Source organism: Hermetia illucens, chromosome 2 (genome assembly GCF_905115235.1).
Source record: "Hermetia illucens chromosome 2, iHerIll2.2.curated.20191125, whole genome shotgun sequence".
NCBI classification, from domain to species: domain Eukaryota; kingdom Metazoa; phylum Arthropoda; class Insecta; order Diptera; family Stratiomyidae; genus Hermetia; species Hermetia illucens.
This window is the reverse complement of record NC_051850.1, coordinates 116,902,438-116,922,285: the sequence shown is the minus strand read 5'-3', so window position 1 is coordinate 116,922,285 and position 19,848 is coordinate 116,902,438. Positions and strand designations below refer to the sequence as shown.

Sequence of the window (19,848 nt, the reverse complement as noted above, 5' to 3'; positions counted from 1 at the left end):
GTGGATCTCGGCGCAAAACCGGACCTTGGGGTTCCTTATTAAGACAGGCCTAGACTGGATACCTGAGTTCTTACCAAAAAAAATTGCGAATTCTTATTCTTGGCTGCGTTCGAGAGAAGAATCCTCCGAAGAATTTTTGGCCCCTTACATGAAGATGGACGATTTCGTGGCATACATAACGGCGAAATCTATGAGCGATGTCATCATATCAGGTTGTGGGTAAAATCCGGTTCAACAAGCTGCGGTGGGCGGGCCTCCTAATCCGTATGAATGAGGATGTTTCAGCCTGGAAAGTCTATAAGGGCAATATCTATGGTGGAAAAAGAAGGCGAGGCAGACAGATGGCGGAGGTTAGGATGCCAAACAGCTTTTAGGGATATCGAATTGGTGGGCCTCGGCGCAAAACAGCGGTGTGTCAAGTTCTTTACTAAAGTTGATGATGATGATGAAGTTTAATTTTAAAGACAACTCTTGGAAAATTCTGTGGAAAAGATAATAAAAATTACATATGAAATTTCGAACTGCGAACGTTTTTATTCCATAAAGTCTTAAACATGTTTTTCTCTTTGTATCCGAATATTTTTCTTGAGGAGTGTATATTTACTTTATAAATGCAGTGGCTCCTACCCTGAATTGCAAAATATCTAAAGAACTAAAAGTGCTTCCAAATAAAGAATAACGTGCAACACACAATAGAGCATTGCGTATGTAATACCATGTGCACAGTGCACAGTGCTTTGTGTAAAACAAAACCATAAAATCAGTTCCTTCTCTGTCTGGCTCTCTGTGACACACACTTTTTTCAGAGACGGTTGCATCGACTGACATGAAAATTTGTGGGAAGGTGGGAACTATGCGCGCCCACTCATCCAGGGATTACAATATTCAACGTTGAGTTTAAGGAGGAAGGATAAAATTTTTTCCACCAAATAGAGTCGTATAAATTGATCACTTTTTTCACGGACCCATTCGCAGATAGCACCGAACTGAAAAAACTGAAACGAATGAAGAACCTGCCCCTATACGGTGTCCAGGCCTCTCAATATACTTGTCATAACGATATCTACACAAATAACGTAAAGAATAGTATGTTACTATGTTTTCGGGGAATTGAATAGGCACACCTTCGGTGTACCCTGGTATCACTATTAAAGACCATAGTATAGAGCACGATATCCCCAAGTTTGGCGAAAATTGCACTACATGTTACTGACAAAGTGACAGTTACTCAGAATTGTATTTTCCACGTAAATTTACTGTTACCCGAAACACTTAATATTAATATCATACCAAAGTGAGTAGCCTGACGTGTTAAATGCAAAGGGAACAGTTCTGCACTCAAATAATCCCATACAAGAAATATGCACAAACGCCGAGCTTTCGGTTTTCATTTTGTCTAATGTTAATAATAATAGTTGACGTAACAACTCAATAAGATCTGAGCCCTGAAGCGTGTTAAGAGTGCCGCATTGAGGACCGTAAGTGTATATTAGGAGACGATGTGGTCAGCATTGGACTGGTAGTCGACATTCAGGCAAGATACAAATTTCTCTGTCACCAGTGAGATTTCAACCGAGTCCCTCACTTACGACATCCTACTGCCCATAATCACCAAACCTTCAGGACATCGGTTTCTTCTTCTCCTTCCGCTTTGCTCACAAATAATAGGAGAAAATTTTGTTTTCTTGCGAGACCTCCATCAAATATTTTACGAAAAAACCGCAATCTTCAGCTTAATGTGCATACATGGGACTGAATATCAATGTCAGTAATTACCTGGGTCATTAAAACGTACTAAAATGTAGTCATATATTGGGTTGTTCTTGCGGTTCGCGAATTCTCTCGTCAGCTTCTTAGCACCTTCCCGGAGTTCCTTCAAATCATTACCCATAGATGCCGTATCATCGAAAATGAACACCAAACTCGTTTGTCCCTCAACTGGTGGACCAAAAGCTACATCTCGCTTTAAGCGAGAGATGAGCGCCTTTTGATAACTCGAGTTATCACGGTTTGCATCTATTTTACTTAATCTAACCGAGTTATAAGGGCGCACTTCAAAATTTTGGACGAATTGAATATAACAGGCAAACCAAATTAGCTTTAGCAAGTCCATTTCGCTAGGTTCAATTTCGTTTGCAGATTTCTTTTATTCAAATGTACAAGTACCAGAAATTTTACTTTCACTGACACTGTCATGAATTTAACTGAATGCCAAATGCATGTTGATTGCTTGCTTCAGCTATACCAGCTTTTCGGAAGCGCAAATTTCTTGATAAGAGATTGAAATAAATTTAGCTGCATTATCTGTTGGTATTCCTATTTCCCCAATACAATTGCAAATACTAATCTGGCACCCAAAATTAAAAAATTCAAGATTTGACGACCCGTAGCAGAAATCTCAATAGTTATGATAGTTAATAGTATGGCAAACTCACAAACACTCACCTTAGTCTGATATGGATATTTAATATTATGGGTTGCATTCATTTTACACAATTTGAGTTACCGTGACTTTATCAGTAATAGAGCGATTATGATCCAACTTGGAGATGTCTTCCTTCATACTTGGGGGTGTCTTCTTTCATACTAAAGTCCATATTACTGCAACTTTTTATACTTCTAGGATAAACTTAAGGGAGGTATCTCATCAGTTTCCCACATAACACAGTAACATATTGTTATTAACCAGCCTCGCGGTTGCATCAAGGTCAGACATTTGATAGAGCCAAATGGCGAAATCGATCGATCGATAATAACCGTCAAATTACGATACAAATTCCACTGCCACCAGTGTGATTTGAACCGCGACCTTCCGTATGACAGCCTTGTGCTCTCACCACTGAGCTATCCGGACACGATAACGGGACAAACGGGACAAAGGCTGAAGAAAAAGAAGAACATACTGCTATTAACTCGATTTGAGTAGATATCGCCATGGAGAGTATTTTGAGGCTCGGACGCGGTATAGAGCGAACATAATGATTTTCTTTTCAAGTTTCTCGATTAGGAAGTTTCCGACAATTGGTCCGTAGAAAATCTGTCGTAAGGAACTGCCCACCATGTTTTATTTGATATCGAACATGGCCATAATCAGTGAAGAAAATCTTTCAGAAGATTCCCCCAATTTCCGGCCAATTTGCAGGCACCTGGACATCCCAATATATATACTACACTTGCAGGTCAAATTCTCCTCTATACGAGTGATCACGAATAATGTACCTTTTCGCGAAATTCTTAATATTAACAGAGATACCAGCGTTGGAAGTGTTTCAAAAGATTCCTCCACTTTGCGGCAATTTTCCCCGCACCTAGACCCTCCAACCCATATACCACCTGCAAGATCTAATTCTCCTCAATACAAGTGATCGCGAGTTAAGATCCTTCTCGCGAAATTCTCGATATTAACAGAAATACGGGTGCTTAAAGTTTTTCAAAAGATTCCCCCACTTTGCGGCCATATTTCCGGCACCTAGAACCCCCAACCCATATACCACCTGAAACATCTAATTCTGCGCAATATAAATGATCAGGAATTAAGCTCCTTTTCGCGAAATTATCAATATTAACGGAGGCGCAGCCGTTGAAAGTTTTTCAAAAGATTCCTCCACTTTGCGCCTACTTTCCCCTCAACCCATATACCGCTTGAAAGGTCTAATTCTGCTCAATACAAGTGATCACGAGTTAAGATCCTTTTCGCGAAATTCTCGATATTAACGGAGATACGGGCGTTTACAATTTTTTAAAGGATTCAAATACTTTGCGGCCATCTTTCGGCCTCCTCGGCCCCCCAAAACATGTAGCATCTGAGAGGTCTAATTCTCCTCAATGCAAGTGACAACGAAATTATCAATATTAAGGGAGATACGGGCGTTTAAATTTTTTTGAAAGAGTCCTCCACTTTTCGGCAATTTTCCCGGTACCTAAGCCCCTTAAACCATGTACCATCTGAAAGATCTAACTCTCCTCAATACAAATGATCACAATTTTCTCGAAATTCTCAGTATTAACGGAGAGATTTTTCCAAAGATTCCCTACTTTCGGCGATTTTCCCAGCACCTGGATCCCCAACCAGTATATCATTTTGTAGGCCCAATTCTCCTCTATACAAGTACTGACGAATTAACTTCCTCTTTTCGAAAAAGTAAATATTAAAGGAGATCCGAGCGTTTTAAATTTTTCAAGAGATTCTCTCACTCTCCCAATTAAGCTCCTTTCCTAGAGGTTGCCAAAATTAACGAAGATACGAACATTTAAGGTTTCTCAAAAGACTCCTCCAATTTCTCGTCATTTTGAGACAACCTGGACCCTCCGACGTGTCTACCATTTTATAGGTTTAATTCTTCGCTACGACGTACAAACTGCCTTCACCCAGATCGAGCAGGCGGCAATTGGCGCGAGATCTTAGGCTGCACATCAATGAAGGCAAGACAAAGTATATGGTGGCAACATCCGCACCGAAAACGAACCAGCCAACAACATCAAACCGCACTGGTCAAACAGGAAGAACAAGGAGAATACAACTTTGAGACCGCCGATAATTTCTCCAATCTAGGGTCGAAAATCACAACCGATAACAGCTACAATGAAGAAATCCGCGCACGGTTGTTATCAGCCAACAGGGCCTATTTCAGCTTACAAAAACTGTTCCGCTTGAAACGTCTCACCATAGGGTCAAACCTCTTACTGTACAAGACAATGATCTTACCATTCCTCATGTATTCCTCGGAGACTTGGTTCTTAGCAAGAAGAATTGCGACCTCTTGGCCGCGTTCGGGAGAAGAATCCTCCGAAAAATGTTTGGCTCCCTACATGAGAATGGGCGATTCCGTAGCCTACATATCGACGAAATCTATGAGCGATACCATGACCGTCCGGTTGTGGATTAAGTCCGGCTGAATAGGTTACGGTGGGCGGGTCAGTTAATCCGTATGGATGAGGATGATCCCACCCGGAAAGTCTATAAGGGCAATATCTATGGTAGAAAAAGAAGACGAGGCAGACCCTGCCTAAGATGGAGCGATGGCGTAGGTCAGGAGGCCAGACAGCTTTTAGGGATATCGAATTGGTGGATCTCGGCGCAAAACCGGGATGTCTGGAGTTCCTTATTAAGGCAGGCCTAGACTGGATACCGGTTGTTGCGCTGTTGATGATGATGATGATGAGGATCCTCGATTGAAAGGTCCGGCAACAATGTAGGAGGCTATTTTCTCACACTGTGGCGTTGAAGGAATCATTGGCGTTTTGAGTATTCAAACACAAACACTCAGAAGATCGTCTCTACAAAGACCTTTGTAGATGGGAGGAATGCTGGACTCAATATCAGATGGAATGAGACGGTGGTGGAAAAGTTTTTAAGGTAGCTTTTTGCTGTGGTGAGGTAGTGGTCTAGTGTCGATATTATAGCGTTTCTCATGTCCTCCAAAAAGTTCAAATACAGACACAGAAGATGTATCTTTTTTCATCAAGGATCGAGAAAACACTGCAACTGGCCGTAGTCATTGGGAAACAAGTCGAGAAACCGGAAGCTGGACGCTTCAGTTATGAAAGGTTTTGTGTATTTCTTTTATCCGGAAATTTGCGTGTAAATTTGTCCCAATTGTACATAACACGTAATATATGAGAATATTCACTTTCGGGTGATATTGTCATTCCAAATCTTGAATTTCCAAAGAAGTGACAACTTTGAGCTATTGTAACTTTGTTAGTAACAGTGCGATTTCCACCAAACTTGGTAGGATCAAGCTCTGTATTATAGCCTACATTGTTGCTAAATTTCGGAGTACTAGGATGAATTTATGGGGAGTTTTGAAGCCAATTACTAAAAATTATATGGCCTGCCACCATGTAGTGGCAGCCTCTTGATTTTTTTCAGACTTTTCGACGGGGCAGTTTCTGAGAATGACCCCGTTAAATAAATGCTCATTTTGGACCCTCCGAAATCCCCTCCTTTCCAACAAATGTCAAAACTAGGACCATCTTCGGAAAGCTCTAACCGAGACCTTTCATTTGATACCCCGCATGACAATATTTGGTGAAAAAAAGTTACACCCCCCTTTTGCATGTCCTTAAATTCGACGTGAAAGAATGTAACTCACAGTATACGTAACAATTCACATTTCCCACCTTTCCACCAAATTCGGTGTCAATCGCCGCTACAGTCTTTGAGAAAAATGCGTGTGATGGACAGACAGACATATGAGGAGTGGCCAAATCTCCCATCAGGCGCGACCCCAGCTGGCGGATTGGGATCTACCTATTGATGTGTAAATATTTGTCCATGCACTTTTTTTCTGACCGTGCACGGGATAGTGTTTGCACATCTCTGCTGCGTGGACCAAAATGGCTATAGGAAGGATACCCAGAACATAAAACCACCATGGACGACGAGAAAAGGAGTACCCCAGCACCGGCGGCTTTTTCGAGTGAGCAAACGGGCTCCCGGTCGTTGATATCCCTCGACTGCAGTTCCTCGGTGGTGGGACAATACCCACCGCATATGTTCAAGATGCGCGACAGCAGGAGGTGCTCCAGGAACAAGGAAGGGATCCATTCAAAAGAAGCTCATCAACTTTGAGACCTTCACCAATGCCAAAGATGATGAAGGATAAAGTACAGGGAAGGTCAATAAACGCCAAAAGTGAAGGAGCGTATAAAAGGAGTAACTCTTCCGGGGCTTATAGGGAGCAGAGTAGTAGCGAGGAGTCTGTTGTGGACCTACGAAAACCCCATGGTGGCACTCAAACTGCCACAATACGAGTACAAGCGGAGGCAGCGCAGATGTTCTTAGCTGCCGCAATGTTTAGGATTGGTTGGGTTGTCTGCCGTTTAAGAGAACAAATTTCACAAAAGAGCCCCTCTTTTGCCTCGTGCTTGGACACTTCGCGATGGCATGCACCAGCAGCATTGATCGATCGGATCGATGCAGGAGGTGTGGGGAGAAAGGCCATGTTGCTAGAGAGTGCAATATGGACCCCAAATGTCTATTGCGCGAAGTAAAACAGGGACAGGATAATCGGCACATTGCCGGAAGCGTTAAATGTCTGGAATTTAGCAAGGCGCTCAATGCAATAAGAAAATGAGGTTTATTCAAATAAACCTGAATCATTGCGGGGTCGCTAAGAATTTACTTGAGCAGACCACGTTCAAATCTGAGATGAAAATTGCCATAAGTGAACCATACAGACACCGTCCCGGTGGCATGTGGGTCACAGATTCGACTGGTGTACAATGTACTGGAAGTCAGGCAGCCAATGGCTTTGTGTGGGCGAAAACAAGTGGTGTATATGTATACAGCTGCTGGTTAGCTCAACCTGATAAAGCAGGCGCATTCACGGAAAGAGTCGTCCATCTGGCTCAATACATCGCCAAAACATGTGACGCGTCCATGCCTAGGAGGTGCTCATTTTCCAGTAGAAGACCAAACTACTGGTGGAATGATGAACTGACCGGTCTTCGATCAGCCTGCCACTGAGCCAGAAGAGCGGCTCAGAGGACGGTAGGTAGAGTCGATCAGTGGCAGAAAGAGTGCGCCTCTAATGAAGCCCCCAAAACCTTCAAGCTCGCCATCCAGCGAAGCATGCGGAAATGCTTTAAGGCGCTCTGCTCAGAAGCGGACGTAAAACCGCGGGGGGAGTGCTTATGGAATCTTGCTGAAAATCATTCAGCGGTTATCCCCCCAGCAAGAGGAGAACACCGACACATTTCAACCACCTCTAAATGTGACGACAATTCCTCCAAACACCAGAGACGAGCTACTGGATATCTGCGGTAGAATAGGAGACAATAAAGCACCGGGCCCGGACGGAGTATCGAATAAGCCCCTTAAGCTTCCCGTGAAAACCAGGCCGGACATGTTTGCTGAGTTGTTCGAAACGTGCATGTTCGAGGGAATATTTCCAGCGGCATGGCATGGCCTAAGCCTGGTAAACCTCCAGGTGAACGATCCTCATACCGACCCTTATATCTTTTGGACACTGTGGGGAAAATATTAGAGCGGCTAATCTATAATAGATTACTCCCGGTTGTTGAGAGCCAAAACGGCCTTTCATATCGGCAATATGGGTTCCGTAAAGCCAGATCAACCATTGATGCCATCAAATTGGTTACTGGCTTAGCCGAAGATGTCGGAAGCAGTCCTCGTCATTAAGCGCCGGAAGAGAAATTACGCCTGTATTAAAATCGGGAATCATATCATCACTTCCAAGCCGACCATCAAATACTTAGGGGTGGTGATAGACAGGAAGCTCAGCTATAAGAAACACGTATAGTATGTTTGCGCTAAATCATCCACTGCTAGTGTGGCCCTGGCGAGGGTGATGCCGACCGTGGGAGGGCCACGGCATACTTCTAGGTTGCTTATAGCCAGGATGGTGACCTCAATCATGCTCAATGCGTCCCCAGTTTGGAGGGAAGCGGTGCGGATGTCAGTTATCACTAACAAATTGAGTGCAGTCTACAGGAGGACAGCCCTGAGGGTTTGCTCTGCCTTCGGGACTGTCTCAGATAATGCAGCATTCGTCATCTCTGGAATGATGTCGATTGAGATCTTGGTAGATGAGATGGCGAATATACCATGCAAGGCCAATCTCTCCCTTATTGCAGACGAAGTACGGTGAGAGGGAGAGATCCATAAATAGATGGCAAGAGCGGTGACAATGCTCGGGAAAGAGCCGGTGAACTCACAGGCTCATACCTGCCATCAAGGTGTGGTTGGAGAGACGACATGATGAGATTAATTATAATCTCACCCAATTTCTCACGGGGCATGGAGGATATCGCCAATACCTGCATAGGTATGGTGATGGTAGCACATCAAGAAAATTGGGATGCGGTCAACTCTATGATCGCACCTATCCAAAACAAACTGCGAAAGGCAGAGGAGAGGAGAAAAGCGAGGAAGCATGCGCTTCGCATAGAAGCAAGGTGACTAAGCTAGAATGAGCTGACTCCGTCCCATGAAGTAATATCTTATAGTAGTTCCGTGGGGCAGGAAAGGAGTCGGTGTGGTTTTAGTGGGTAAAAATCCCACACGCTGGTGTGTCCAGACTAGTGTCTTTTCAAGATTTCAATTTCCTGAAAAAAAAGGCAGACAGACAGACAGATGCACACGCAGACAAACAGACAGACAAACAGTAAGCCGATTTTAATAAGGTTTTGTTTTACACAAAACTTTAAGGAAGATAAAAATGTATGGATGAGAGGTGTTCCGTGAAAAATTGGTATTCACACTAAAGAACTGACATGAAACCTTTTCACCAGGTCATATTTATTATCTTAAATTCGAGGAAAACAAGATAGTCCCAAATAATCTCGAGCTGCTCCCAGGCGGCATATCTTTCACAATTTTGAGATTTGGCTTTTCAAACTTGACCCAATATTATAAGGCGATATACCTATCGATTAAAAAAGTAAAAAGAAACTCGATTTTTTTGAAGCAGTTAGGGTCTTTGACGTCAGATGATAGAGTATAATACTGGGGAGTTTAGTGGAAATCCTACTAATACTGATCAGATTAAAGTTGCCCCTTTCGCACTTGAAAATGGTATAAGTAGAATAATAATATTATATTAACGGTAAATAACATAAGTAGGGCGCAATAAACGCAATAAAATAATGAAATTTCGTGAAATGAATTTTTAATAAAATGATTTTTATTATTATATCTTTTTACAACTGGTTTAAGTTAACTTGTACATATAATCTATTCAAATACTAGAAATTCTTATTATTTTATGCAAACATTTTCATATCAGAGCTAAGTTTTTGTTGATCGTCCTCGAGATACCACAGTGCTGCTTGAAGTTCTCGGAGTATTTATTTACCATTAACCTACATACAACATATCTCGGCAATGTCGACCTGTACATTTTTGACGTTGCCCATTTTTACCTCTGCATAGTCTTCCTCCGAATTGGGGAGGAGGGTTATCACATGTTCGTTTTCGTGTTCTGGTTCCTGAGCCGCAAGACTTTGAGCAAGCACTCCAGCTACTCCACGGGGACCTGCGGTTTATATATAAAGGATATGAAGTGCTAAATTAATATATTTTATTAATTATTACCATCCGCCGTCGATGGGACACCGTTTAGCAAAGCACTCAGTTTCGTCTTTTGCTGCACCTAAACATAATTGTCCGCCCATGGATGGTGGGGGTGAATTACAAGTTCTCAATTTCTGTCCCATTGGCTTTGGTTCCAGTGTAGACCTCCAACATTTTACTGGACAGCGCGACCCTTCCGACCAATTACTCCAACCACCATTTACCTGGAAGAAAGAGTGACCATTTGCTTGAGGTATCTTCATAATATTCTGGTCATTGACATGGGAATATTTAGTATTAAGGGTACAACATTTAGTATCCACTTGTTATGGCATATTAAGAAACACCAGAAGCTACTATGACGAAACCTAGGTCGGAAATCTGATAATCCCCCAAATATATTGATTTGATGCATCTTACTAGTAAGATATATCAATGATGATTTTGACGAGTAAAAGTTGTTAAATTCGTGTAGCCCAACCTAAAAACGAGCCTAAGAGTTTACTGGGTTATCAACGGCCACCATGACAATGGAAGGCTTTTCAATTATTTTTTTGGGGCGTGACATGTATAAAGTGTGTACAAATATTGAATTACACCGAAAAAAGATTTCACCACCATTACTAACTGGAGGCTAAATGTACTTCATTTCATGCATTCTTACCGGACAGTCAAAATCGTTGCAAGGTTCCATTTCAGTCGCCTCCCCTGCGCAGAAACTACCATCGCTTTCCATGTATTCCCCATGTGGAGTAATGCATTTTCTCGCTCTAGTTGTCATTCCTTTTCCGCAACTTTTAGTACAGGGTGTCCAGGTGCCCCAGTTGGACCAAGCAGGTCTAGCTAGAGTCATATGAAGGTAGTATTTGAATCATATATAATAACTTGTATGTAGCCAGGAAGTGTAACCTCTTTTCGTTCGTAGCGCAACTCCTCGCTCCATTTTCCCTGGTCCAGTTCGACACTTGTAAATACCTTCATTTTCGCTGCCTACACTGTCAATATAAAGAACATCTCCGTTTTTCGAGAAGGACTGTCCTGCAACATTCATGATGCGAAAGCCACTCTGAAAGGTATATTTGTGAGATATATGTATTTAAATGGAGGAATTCCTCTCACAGAAGGTTATTCTTACCTTGAACCAGTAAACACGCGTTTTTAGATTTTCTAATATCAAAGGACAATATATACTTATCGCTGCTCCGACGTTGACCACCCTTTTTACCTCATAATATTCTACAGGGAGTGTTTGGAGAAGTTGTACTTCAAGTTTTTTGGATTTCTTTCCGGAATTTTCGTGGTAGCAGATGTAAACAGAAGTGGGAAGGTCATGATTGATAGTCTGGAATAGCCAAAATATGTTAAATGATTGGTCCTTTTGAAAATAAGGTTCTGCTCAAGAGGAGAAACGACTCCACAAACGAAAAAAGCAAGTTTAAGAGAACCCACGACGGACAGATACTGACATCACCAAGCACGGAAGAAACAATCGGTGGTTCATTAACTTATATTTCAAATAGACGAGTTGCAATTTCGTACAGAGCAGAGGCAATTCATCAGACACTGCCTCACCTCTGTCCTGGGAGCAGTGTGACCGAAGTGGTAGGTGTTGTTTGCAACCTTATAAAGAATTCGTAATACACCATGGGTATGAATTCTGCTCATGACAAAAACTGTCAACTAAATTTTGGCCTAAGCCAACCGAGGCTAACTTTGATTTTGTTTAAGAATTTGAGGGAGACCTGAGTCCACCATTTACTTGATGGTGGACCTTTACTTCTCTATTTCTTATCCACGGGTCCGTCTGTTCCCGGTTAGAATCTAAATTAACAAAATTGACGACATGCGGTTTCGTGAGACGACTGATGAGCCTTGGACTCAGCCCTGGATGACAACGCAAGTCGTCTTTTTTATAAATTTGGCTTCTAGCCCAGAACAGAAGGGCCGGTGGATCAAAAGTAGAGAAAGAAAGTTTCTCTCTAATTGGTTCATTTTGCCTAGATGGTGGACTCAGGATAATGCCTGATGGCTGGCAACTAGGTATTTTTCTTAAACATTAAAAGAAAATAATTTTTAGCCCTTACAGGAGGATAGACGATTTCCTAGCCTACATAAGGACGGAACTAATAAGCGATGCCACGGTCGTCTGGTTGTGGATAAATTCCAACGTAGAAGGCTGCATTAAGTGAGTCATAATCCACATGGGTGAAGATGATTCAAGGGAAAGCTTTTAGAAGCAATATCTATGGCTTCAAAAGACCTGGTAGACCCTATATGGAGGTGAAGCGATGGAATAGGCCTAGACTCTAGACAAATTTTCGGGGTATCGATTTGGTGCACCTCGGTGAAAAACAGGCATCCCTAGAGTTACTTACTAAGGCAAACTTAAGTCATATATCGGTTGTTGCCCCATTGATGATGGTGATTATACTCAAATTTTAATTTCTCTACTTCCTACTGATCCATATGAGATTAAAACTATGATTATTGAAATGAAGGGCATAGTTGCTGGGTGACAACGATCTTTGCGTATTTCCAAAAAAACTAGACTCACATCTCCTAGCTGGCGGGCGCGGATAACTAGCAATCTTAGTGACGAGGACTACTCGGCGTGGCATAGACTAATGACTTGGCAAATGATTCGGATTAAGTTGGACAGGAACTGAGGCTTGTGGTATTCTGTTATCTTATTGGATCAGAGTGACATCTCGTCGAAATGGATTTCAGGTTAATGTTACATTCTGATGATCATAATGGCAGGGCGGTAAGTAGGTTAAAAGCTACAGCATTAAGTTAGCAGTGCGGGCTCAGTTGAGATGGACTCCTGACTAGCACCTCATCCCAGTTTTAAAAACAAAATCCCATAAGGATTTGTATCAACTCACTCATGACTCACCTGCTCGCATAAACGATCACGGGGATCATTTAAGCTGATAGCACTTTCTAGCGGTGAGAACGGCTTGCAGCTGTGTAAGTTAAATCACAACATCAACAAGATCAGCAACAATTTCGACGGCAGAACAGGCAATAGGCGAACATACACCTTGCTCTCCGCTTCTACTACAAATTCCTTTGAAAGAACTGTGAAGATACGAAAATCACCTACTGAAAACGACCACTGTGCAGTGGAGAAGCCGAATGCTAGTGATAAGGGGAGTGGTATTGTCAAGGGCAAAAGTTCTAGAGGTAAAAAAGGAGAGACGCATCGGGTTCGAAGTTGGAAAAAGCGCCGCGATGAAAAGCTTCGAGCAACAAAAATGATGAACTCGCCAAGCAGGTGGAAACACAAGTCATCTCTAAGGAGAAGATGGGCCGCATCCGAAAGGCAACGAAAGACAAGGAGAAGAGGAAGAAATACTCAAAAAATGTGGAGAAGCCTTGTGGAAAATGAAGATTATTACCATCATCCAGTGAAATATATCTATGGATATTAAATGTGGAAATGGGGGAGAGATTTCAAGCGCGATCTTCCGTTAGACAGTCTTGTGCTCTAACCACTCAGCTATCAAGAAGAATTCCGCGGAATGGTAATCAAAACGACCAAGCAGCTTCGAAAAAAAAGCGAAAAGAAAACGGTAGGTTGGATAGCAACGGCAATAACTCTACTGAAGCAAAGCCGAGGCGATTACGATGACAGAGAAGATGCACACCATGGTCAGAGGCCCCCTCATCAAACCGAACGAAGAGAGATTTTTCACAGAAGTTCTTCGAGGAAGACGCTAAATCTACCCGCCGGATTTGAACTACCGCAAGTGCACTTAGGTCGAAGCCTGACAAGAAGAGTACGTTCTATGAGACAACCCAAAGCATTGTAGGCATGAAAGCCATCTCTAACAGGCGGGGGAATATCAACCCGTCAGCCGGATCAAGAAATAGACCGACCGAGGGACAACTTCGAACAAAATTTTCACAATAACTCCAAAATTTACAAATTTCATCAAGAGGTACGTCGAAATGTACAATTCCGTGCGTAAATTAATTGTAGACGCTGGTGGCGATATATCAATTTTTAAGGTTTTGTGTAAACACAAAACCTTATTAAAATCGGTTTACTGTCTGTCTGTCTATCCGTCGATCTGTCTGTCTGTCCGCCACAGGTGCTCAGAGGTGGCGGTGAGGAAGATGGGGCGGCAACCCTATCGGCCAAAGCAAAACCAAGTGGTCGAGGAGAATCTCCATAGTGGTGGCACCGGGATACGCTGTAATTACTTTGGCTTGCCGGCCGTGATTCAGTAGGCGAATGCTCCAAAGACCTAATTAAGGCGACCAGACCCGAGTCTGCACGGGGACTCATCTGAAGTGGCAAATTGGTCACGAAACCTTACCAGGGGTATACTGGTACCATGGGAACTGGGAAAGCTCCTGGACTCACATACTTCGGGTGAACTCCTGTTGTATGTGAGGACAGCTCGGTTATTTGCGGTTGGCCTACCTATTGGGAGTTTCATGGTGGTTGTGGTTGTGATCAAGCGAGAAGAGACCTTCGGGCCTCGACGTGGTGTTACGTATCAACACGGGTGCCGTACTCCATAGTTCGGTAGAGATTTAGGTAATTCTTGCATCCACCAGTATGAATGCTAAGCCGTGCACTTGGTATAGACTGGTACCGTTGTGACTTGTCTCAGCGGGGCTCTGATTGTGGTCACAAAATCAATCCGTGTCTGAAGAGGACCGTAGGATTAAGTTTCACGACAGGTGCCTACGTAAAACACTATGGGCTTCACTGTCTGTCCGCCACACGCATTTTTCTCGGAGACGGTTGCAGTGATTGGCCCCAAATTTGGTAGAAAGGTGGGAACTGTGAACGCTCACGCATATAGTGAGTGGCATCCTTTTACGTCGAATTTAATGGGGGGTCCCCATATATGCAAAAGGGCGGTGTAAATTTTTTTTCATCAAATATAGTCATGTGGGTATCAAATTAAAGGTCTCGGTCAGTACTTTTCGAAGCTGGTTCTAGTTTTGACATTTGTTGAAAAGGTGAGGAGTGCGGGGAGTTGAAAGTGATAATTTTTCTAACGAACCACTCAACCGAAATCTGAAAAAAATCAGGGGGCTGGTACTATATGGTGCCTAGGCTCCATACCCTCCATACCGATACCTGTTCAAAAAAAGCTAATAATAGTAAATTACTATATCAGTAATTGACAGGCAAACCACCCTTAAGTTCACCCTAGAATCACAAAATTCAGTAATGTAGGCTACAGCATAGAGCATGATCCTGCCAAATTTGGTGAAAATCGCACTATTACTAACAAGGTTTCACTAGCTCAAAACTGTTGCTCCTCTGCAAATTCAAGACTATGAATGTCAATATCACTTGAAAGTGGATATTTTCACATAATATATGGATATTTTACGTGCTACATGCTAATGGGACAAATGCACACTCAAATCTCTTTGTAAAAGAAATACACAAAACCTTTCATACCTGAAGCGTCTAGCTTCCGGTCTCCCGACTTGTTAAAATTGGAAAGAGATTGCGGGCATAACAGAGCCGCAGAAACAAACAATTAGAAAAACCAATACGGTAATAAAACGTAACCTACAAACTGCAGTGGACATTGTAGACGACGACTTCCTGATGGAAGCGAATGAATACTAGATTTCGGTTTTTTTGGCGAAATATAAATCAATGATTGATTACAACAGCTGGACATTAACAAATAATAATGAGATCGCAATATTCGACGAAATAACATCTGATACAGCTCGATAATAGAGAAATACAACCCGGAATATTCATTGCAGGTACAAATTATTAAATATAACATCCAAAACAACTGTAAACAAGTCGGAATACCGGAAGCTCGCGCTTCGGGTATAAAGGTTTTGTGTTCATCTTATGTAAGAGACGCACATTTCTCTGTCCGTATATAGCTACAAATCCAACATAATCCTTCATATTTTTCCAAACTACGAGACATACGTACATATTAGAGCCATAGATATCACGCTCACCCTAAACAAACAAACTGCCTATTACCTACTGTACACATATATGCACGTATCTAAATTTATCGTACCCATATTTCCGATTTACGTCTTATATCTATCTGAATTAGGCACTAGCCGCAAAGTTCATTAGCACGCATATATTATATACCTACATATACACATGTCTGGTTGACAAATAACTAAAAAACTAAAACAAAATAATTGTCTGCGACCCAATTCATAAGAATTCATTTCGTTGTGGTATTGACGAATTGATATGTGATGATGACGTCATGCGGGTTGTAGAGTGCACGAAATTCACAAAAAATTGTAAAGTTTCACCCCCAATAACTTTGTTAATAATAGTTGGATTTTCTTCAAACTTGACCAGACTGTGCATTATATTCTTCGTTACACTCATGCCAAATTTTGTACTTCTGGGATGAACATAAGGGGGGGTGCCGGGTAAATTTCTAAAATGTGGAAATATACTATTATTAACATTATTTGTGCAGATATCGGAACCGGATATATTTTGAGGCCTAGATTTCGTAGAGGTGCACCACTGTGATTTTTTCCAGATTTTTCGGTTGGATAGGTTCTGAGAACGAGACCTGTTACACTTTTTGTGGGTCATATTTTCAACCCTTACTCCCCTATGTTTCATCTAATATCAAATATTGAACCAGATTCGAAAAGTACTAATTGAGACCTTTCATTTGATACCCTACTTGGCTACATTCTGTGAAAAAAAAATTTGCACCCTCCATTCACATGTACGGAGAGCCCCCCCTTAAACTTAACGCAAGATGGCGCCACTTACTACATGTAAAGGGATCACCAGATTACATACTCTCACCAATTTTCGTGACAATCGGTCTAGCCGTTTCCGAATAAATCGGGTGTGACAGACAGACAGACAGACAGACAGACAGACAGACAGACAGACAGACGGACAGACGGACAGACAGACACCGTCACCATTCTAATAAGGTTTTGTTTCACACAAAACCTTAAAAACCATATCCAAACAACATCATTATCAGGCTACCACTTAGATAAAAAACTACAATCCCGTCCAACAGTACAAATCATCAAATAATCGAAAAATTGAACTTTGAAACCGTTCCTTATTTCGTAGTCTGCATTATCCAACTTTGTTGGATTCATCCTCATCCAAGTCATTACGTTAAAAACTGCGGTATCCCTGAAGCACACACTACAGAAATAAACAGCCAGGCCGAAGAGCTATTAAACGATGGAATAATAAAGTCACCCACTTCAGAATACAATTCACCAATCCTAATAGAACCCGAACAACAGCACAATAATCAACAAGCTGGACGCTGGACTTTATTTGAACAGATGTCGGTATGGAGGGTATTTCGGAGCCTAAGAACCATATAGTGGCGGCCTCTTGATTTTTTTCAGATTTTTGGGTTGGGTAGTTTCTGAGAATGAGTCCATTAAAGAAGTGATCACTTTCGACCCCCCGCATTCCCCACCTTTCCATCCATTAAATCAATAACTAAAACCGGCTTCGGAATATAGTAACCAAGACCAAGAAAAAAATTACACTCCCTTTTGCATGTGTCTAGCCTACATAACAACCAAATCTATGAGCGATACCATGGCCGTCAAGTTGTGGATAAAATCCAGCTCAATAGGTTACGGTGGGCGGGTCACTTAATTATGGGTGAGGATAATTCAGCCCGGGAAGTCTATAAGGGCAATATCTATGGTAGAAAAAGAGGACGAGGAAGACCCTGCCTGAGATGCAGCGATGGCGTAGGTCAGGACGCCAGACAGGTTTTAGGGATATCGAACTGGTGTAGGTAGAAACTTTGAGCATCATCATCGTCAACGGCGCAACAACGGGTATCCGGTCTAGGCCTGCCTTAATAAGGAACTCCAGACAATCGGGATGTCTGGAGTTCCTTATTAAGGCAGGCCGTTGATGATGATGATGTTCAAAGTTTCCACCTATCTACCAAATTTGGTGTGAATCGCTATAACCGCCTCCAAGAAAAATGAGTGTAACAGACCGGCAGACAGACAGTAAACCGATTTTAATAATTTTTAATTAAAAGACAAATTTCCATTAATCCGCATTGATGACATACTGAATGAAATGGATTGAACAAAGTATTTCTTAACATGGGATCTAACGCCAGTGTTGAAATAATTATTGTGAATAATTGTTGCATAATGACAGACGTCATAAACATCTAATTTGAAAATAGTCAGAAGATCATTTTCCATCATTAAGAAAAAGATTTAATGATTTCCGGACTAGTAAATGTTTATAGTGGTCCAAGGATCCCTTCACAGTGATACATGATACCTTGGAAAGGATTTTCCGGACAATACATCCGTAATTAGGAAAAGTAATGATTCCCATATGTAAGGGGCTAGTGTTAAGCAATTTGATATGTCATAGCTTTAGGTATACAAGTTTCAAATAAATGAAACTCGAGACAGCGTCTTGTAGTGTGTGAAAGAATTCAGAATTCATTGAAACTTCAAACTCAACCCGGCAAAATGTAAGTTTTTCCAAACTGAGGTAACTTTTTTAGGACACGAAGTATCATCGAAAACCAACCAACCAACAACATCAAACCGCACCGGTCAAACGGGAAGAATAAAGATACGAGACTAAAACTTTGAGACTGTTTATAATTTCTCCTATCTATGGTTGAAAATCAGAACCGATTACAGTTACGACGATGAAATCCTCGCACCGGAAGTCTATAAGGGAAATATCTATGGTAGAAAAAGAAGACGACGTAAACCTTGCCTGAGATGGAACGATGGCTTAGGTCAGGACGCCAGACAGCTTCTAGCGATTTCGAATTGGTGGACCTAGGTGCAAAACCGGGATGTCTGGAGTTCCTTATTGAGGTAGTCCGACACCGGATACCGGTTGTTGCACAGTTGATGATGATGAAGTATCATCACAAGACATCGGACCGGATCATGCAAAATATGGTACTATATAAAACTATCCACTACTTAAAACAGAAGGCGAGGTTTGGCGATTCGTTTCATTCTGCAACTACTACCGACGTTTCATACCTAATTTTGTTGAAATTGCGCAGCGCTTAAATAAACTACGCAGCAAAAATATAAAATTCGGTTGGATAAAAAATTGCCTTTAGGCGTAGAAAACAATAAAATCATTTCTACTATCACCAACCGTATTAAAATGTCCGGATTTCAACAAACCCTTTTTCGTGTCAACTGATGCTTCCGATATAGCTTGCGGAGCAATACTCGCACAAAACTACAGCGAAATTGACCCCCCTCTGCATTAACAAGCGAAGCTTTCACAAAAGGCGAGAAAATTAAATCAATTATCGAAAAAGGATTACCCGGAAGAGGCAACGATGGTACTCAGACACCACCAAGAAGTAGCGTAGGTCGGTATACTTCCTTACGGGAACCGCTACTTGGTTTACCACCACAGGCAAGGTTGAAACCATGAGTAGTCATCCATCCGCTTACCCGTCGCATCAATATGCCGAGTCTGCTTTGCGCCTGTTCGACAGTGCGTCCAGCAACAAGCGCTGCGACATCATCTGCGTAGCCGACCAGGCGCGACTCTTCTGGCATGTCGAGTTTAAGCAGACTGTCATAGGTAGCGTTCCAGAGGTTGGGCCCTAGGATGGATCCCTGTGCTACCCCCGACGTGATCTCCATCCACCTTTGACCCTCTAGTGTTTCATAGAGCAGGGAGCGGTTCCTCAGATAGTCCCTCAAAATCCGTAAGAGATAGTTCGGCACGTTGAAGGTATTGTCTAGTGTGCCTAGAATGTCTTTCCATTTTACGGAATTGAAGGCGTTTCTGACGTCAAGCGTTACGAGGAGCATCA

General features: G+C 42.2%; 2 protein-coding genes across 3 annotated transcripts in view; both read right to left on the bottom strand.

Moving 5' to 3' along the window:
- Positions 1–2,179, bottom strand: part of LOC119650204 (hemicentin-1-like) — a 135,503-nt gene extending 133,324 nt beyond the window's left edge. For both annotated transcript variants that reach the window (XM_038052770.1, XM_038052771.1), the window contains exon 1: positions 1,777–2,179. In XM_038052770.1, coding sequence (XP_037908698.1) covers positions 1,777–2,113 — 337 coding nt within the window. In that variant the 5' untranslated portion in view covers positions 2,114–2,179. The remainder of the gene's footprint in view (positions 1–1,776) is intronic.
- Positions 2,180–9,681: 7,502 nt separating this feature from the next.
- Positions 9,682–19,848, bottom strand: part of LOC119650353 (hemicentin-1-like) — a 118,369-nt gene continuing 108,202 nt past the window's right edge. Inside the window, exons 33-37 of the mRNA XM_038053035.1 lie at positions 11,175–11,381; positions 10,949–11,105; positions 10,704–10,882; positions 10,061–10,263; positions 9,682–10,001 (exon numbers count right to left, since the gene is read on the bottom strand). Coding sequence (XP_037908963.1) covers positions 9,824–10,001; positions 10,061–10,263; positions 10,704–10,882; positions 10,949–11,105; positions 11,175–11,381 — 924 coding nt within the window. The 3' untranslated portion in view covers positions 9,682–9,823. The remainder of the gene's footprint in view (positions 10,002–10,060; positions 10,264–10,703; positions 10,883–10,948; positions 11,106–11,174; positions 11,382–19,848) is intronic.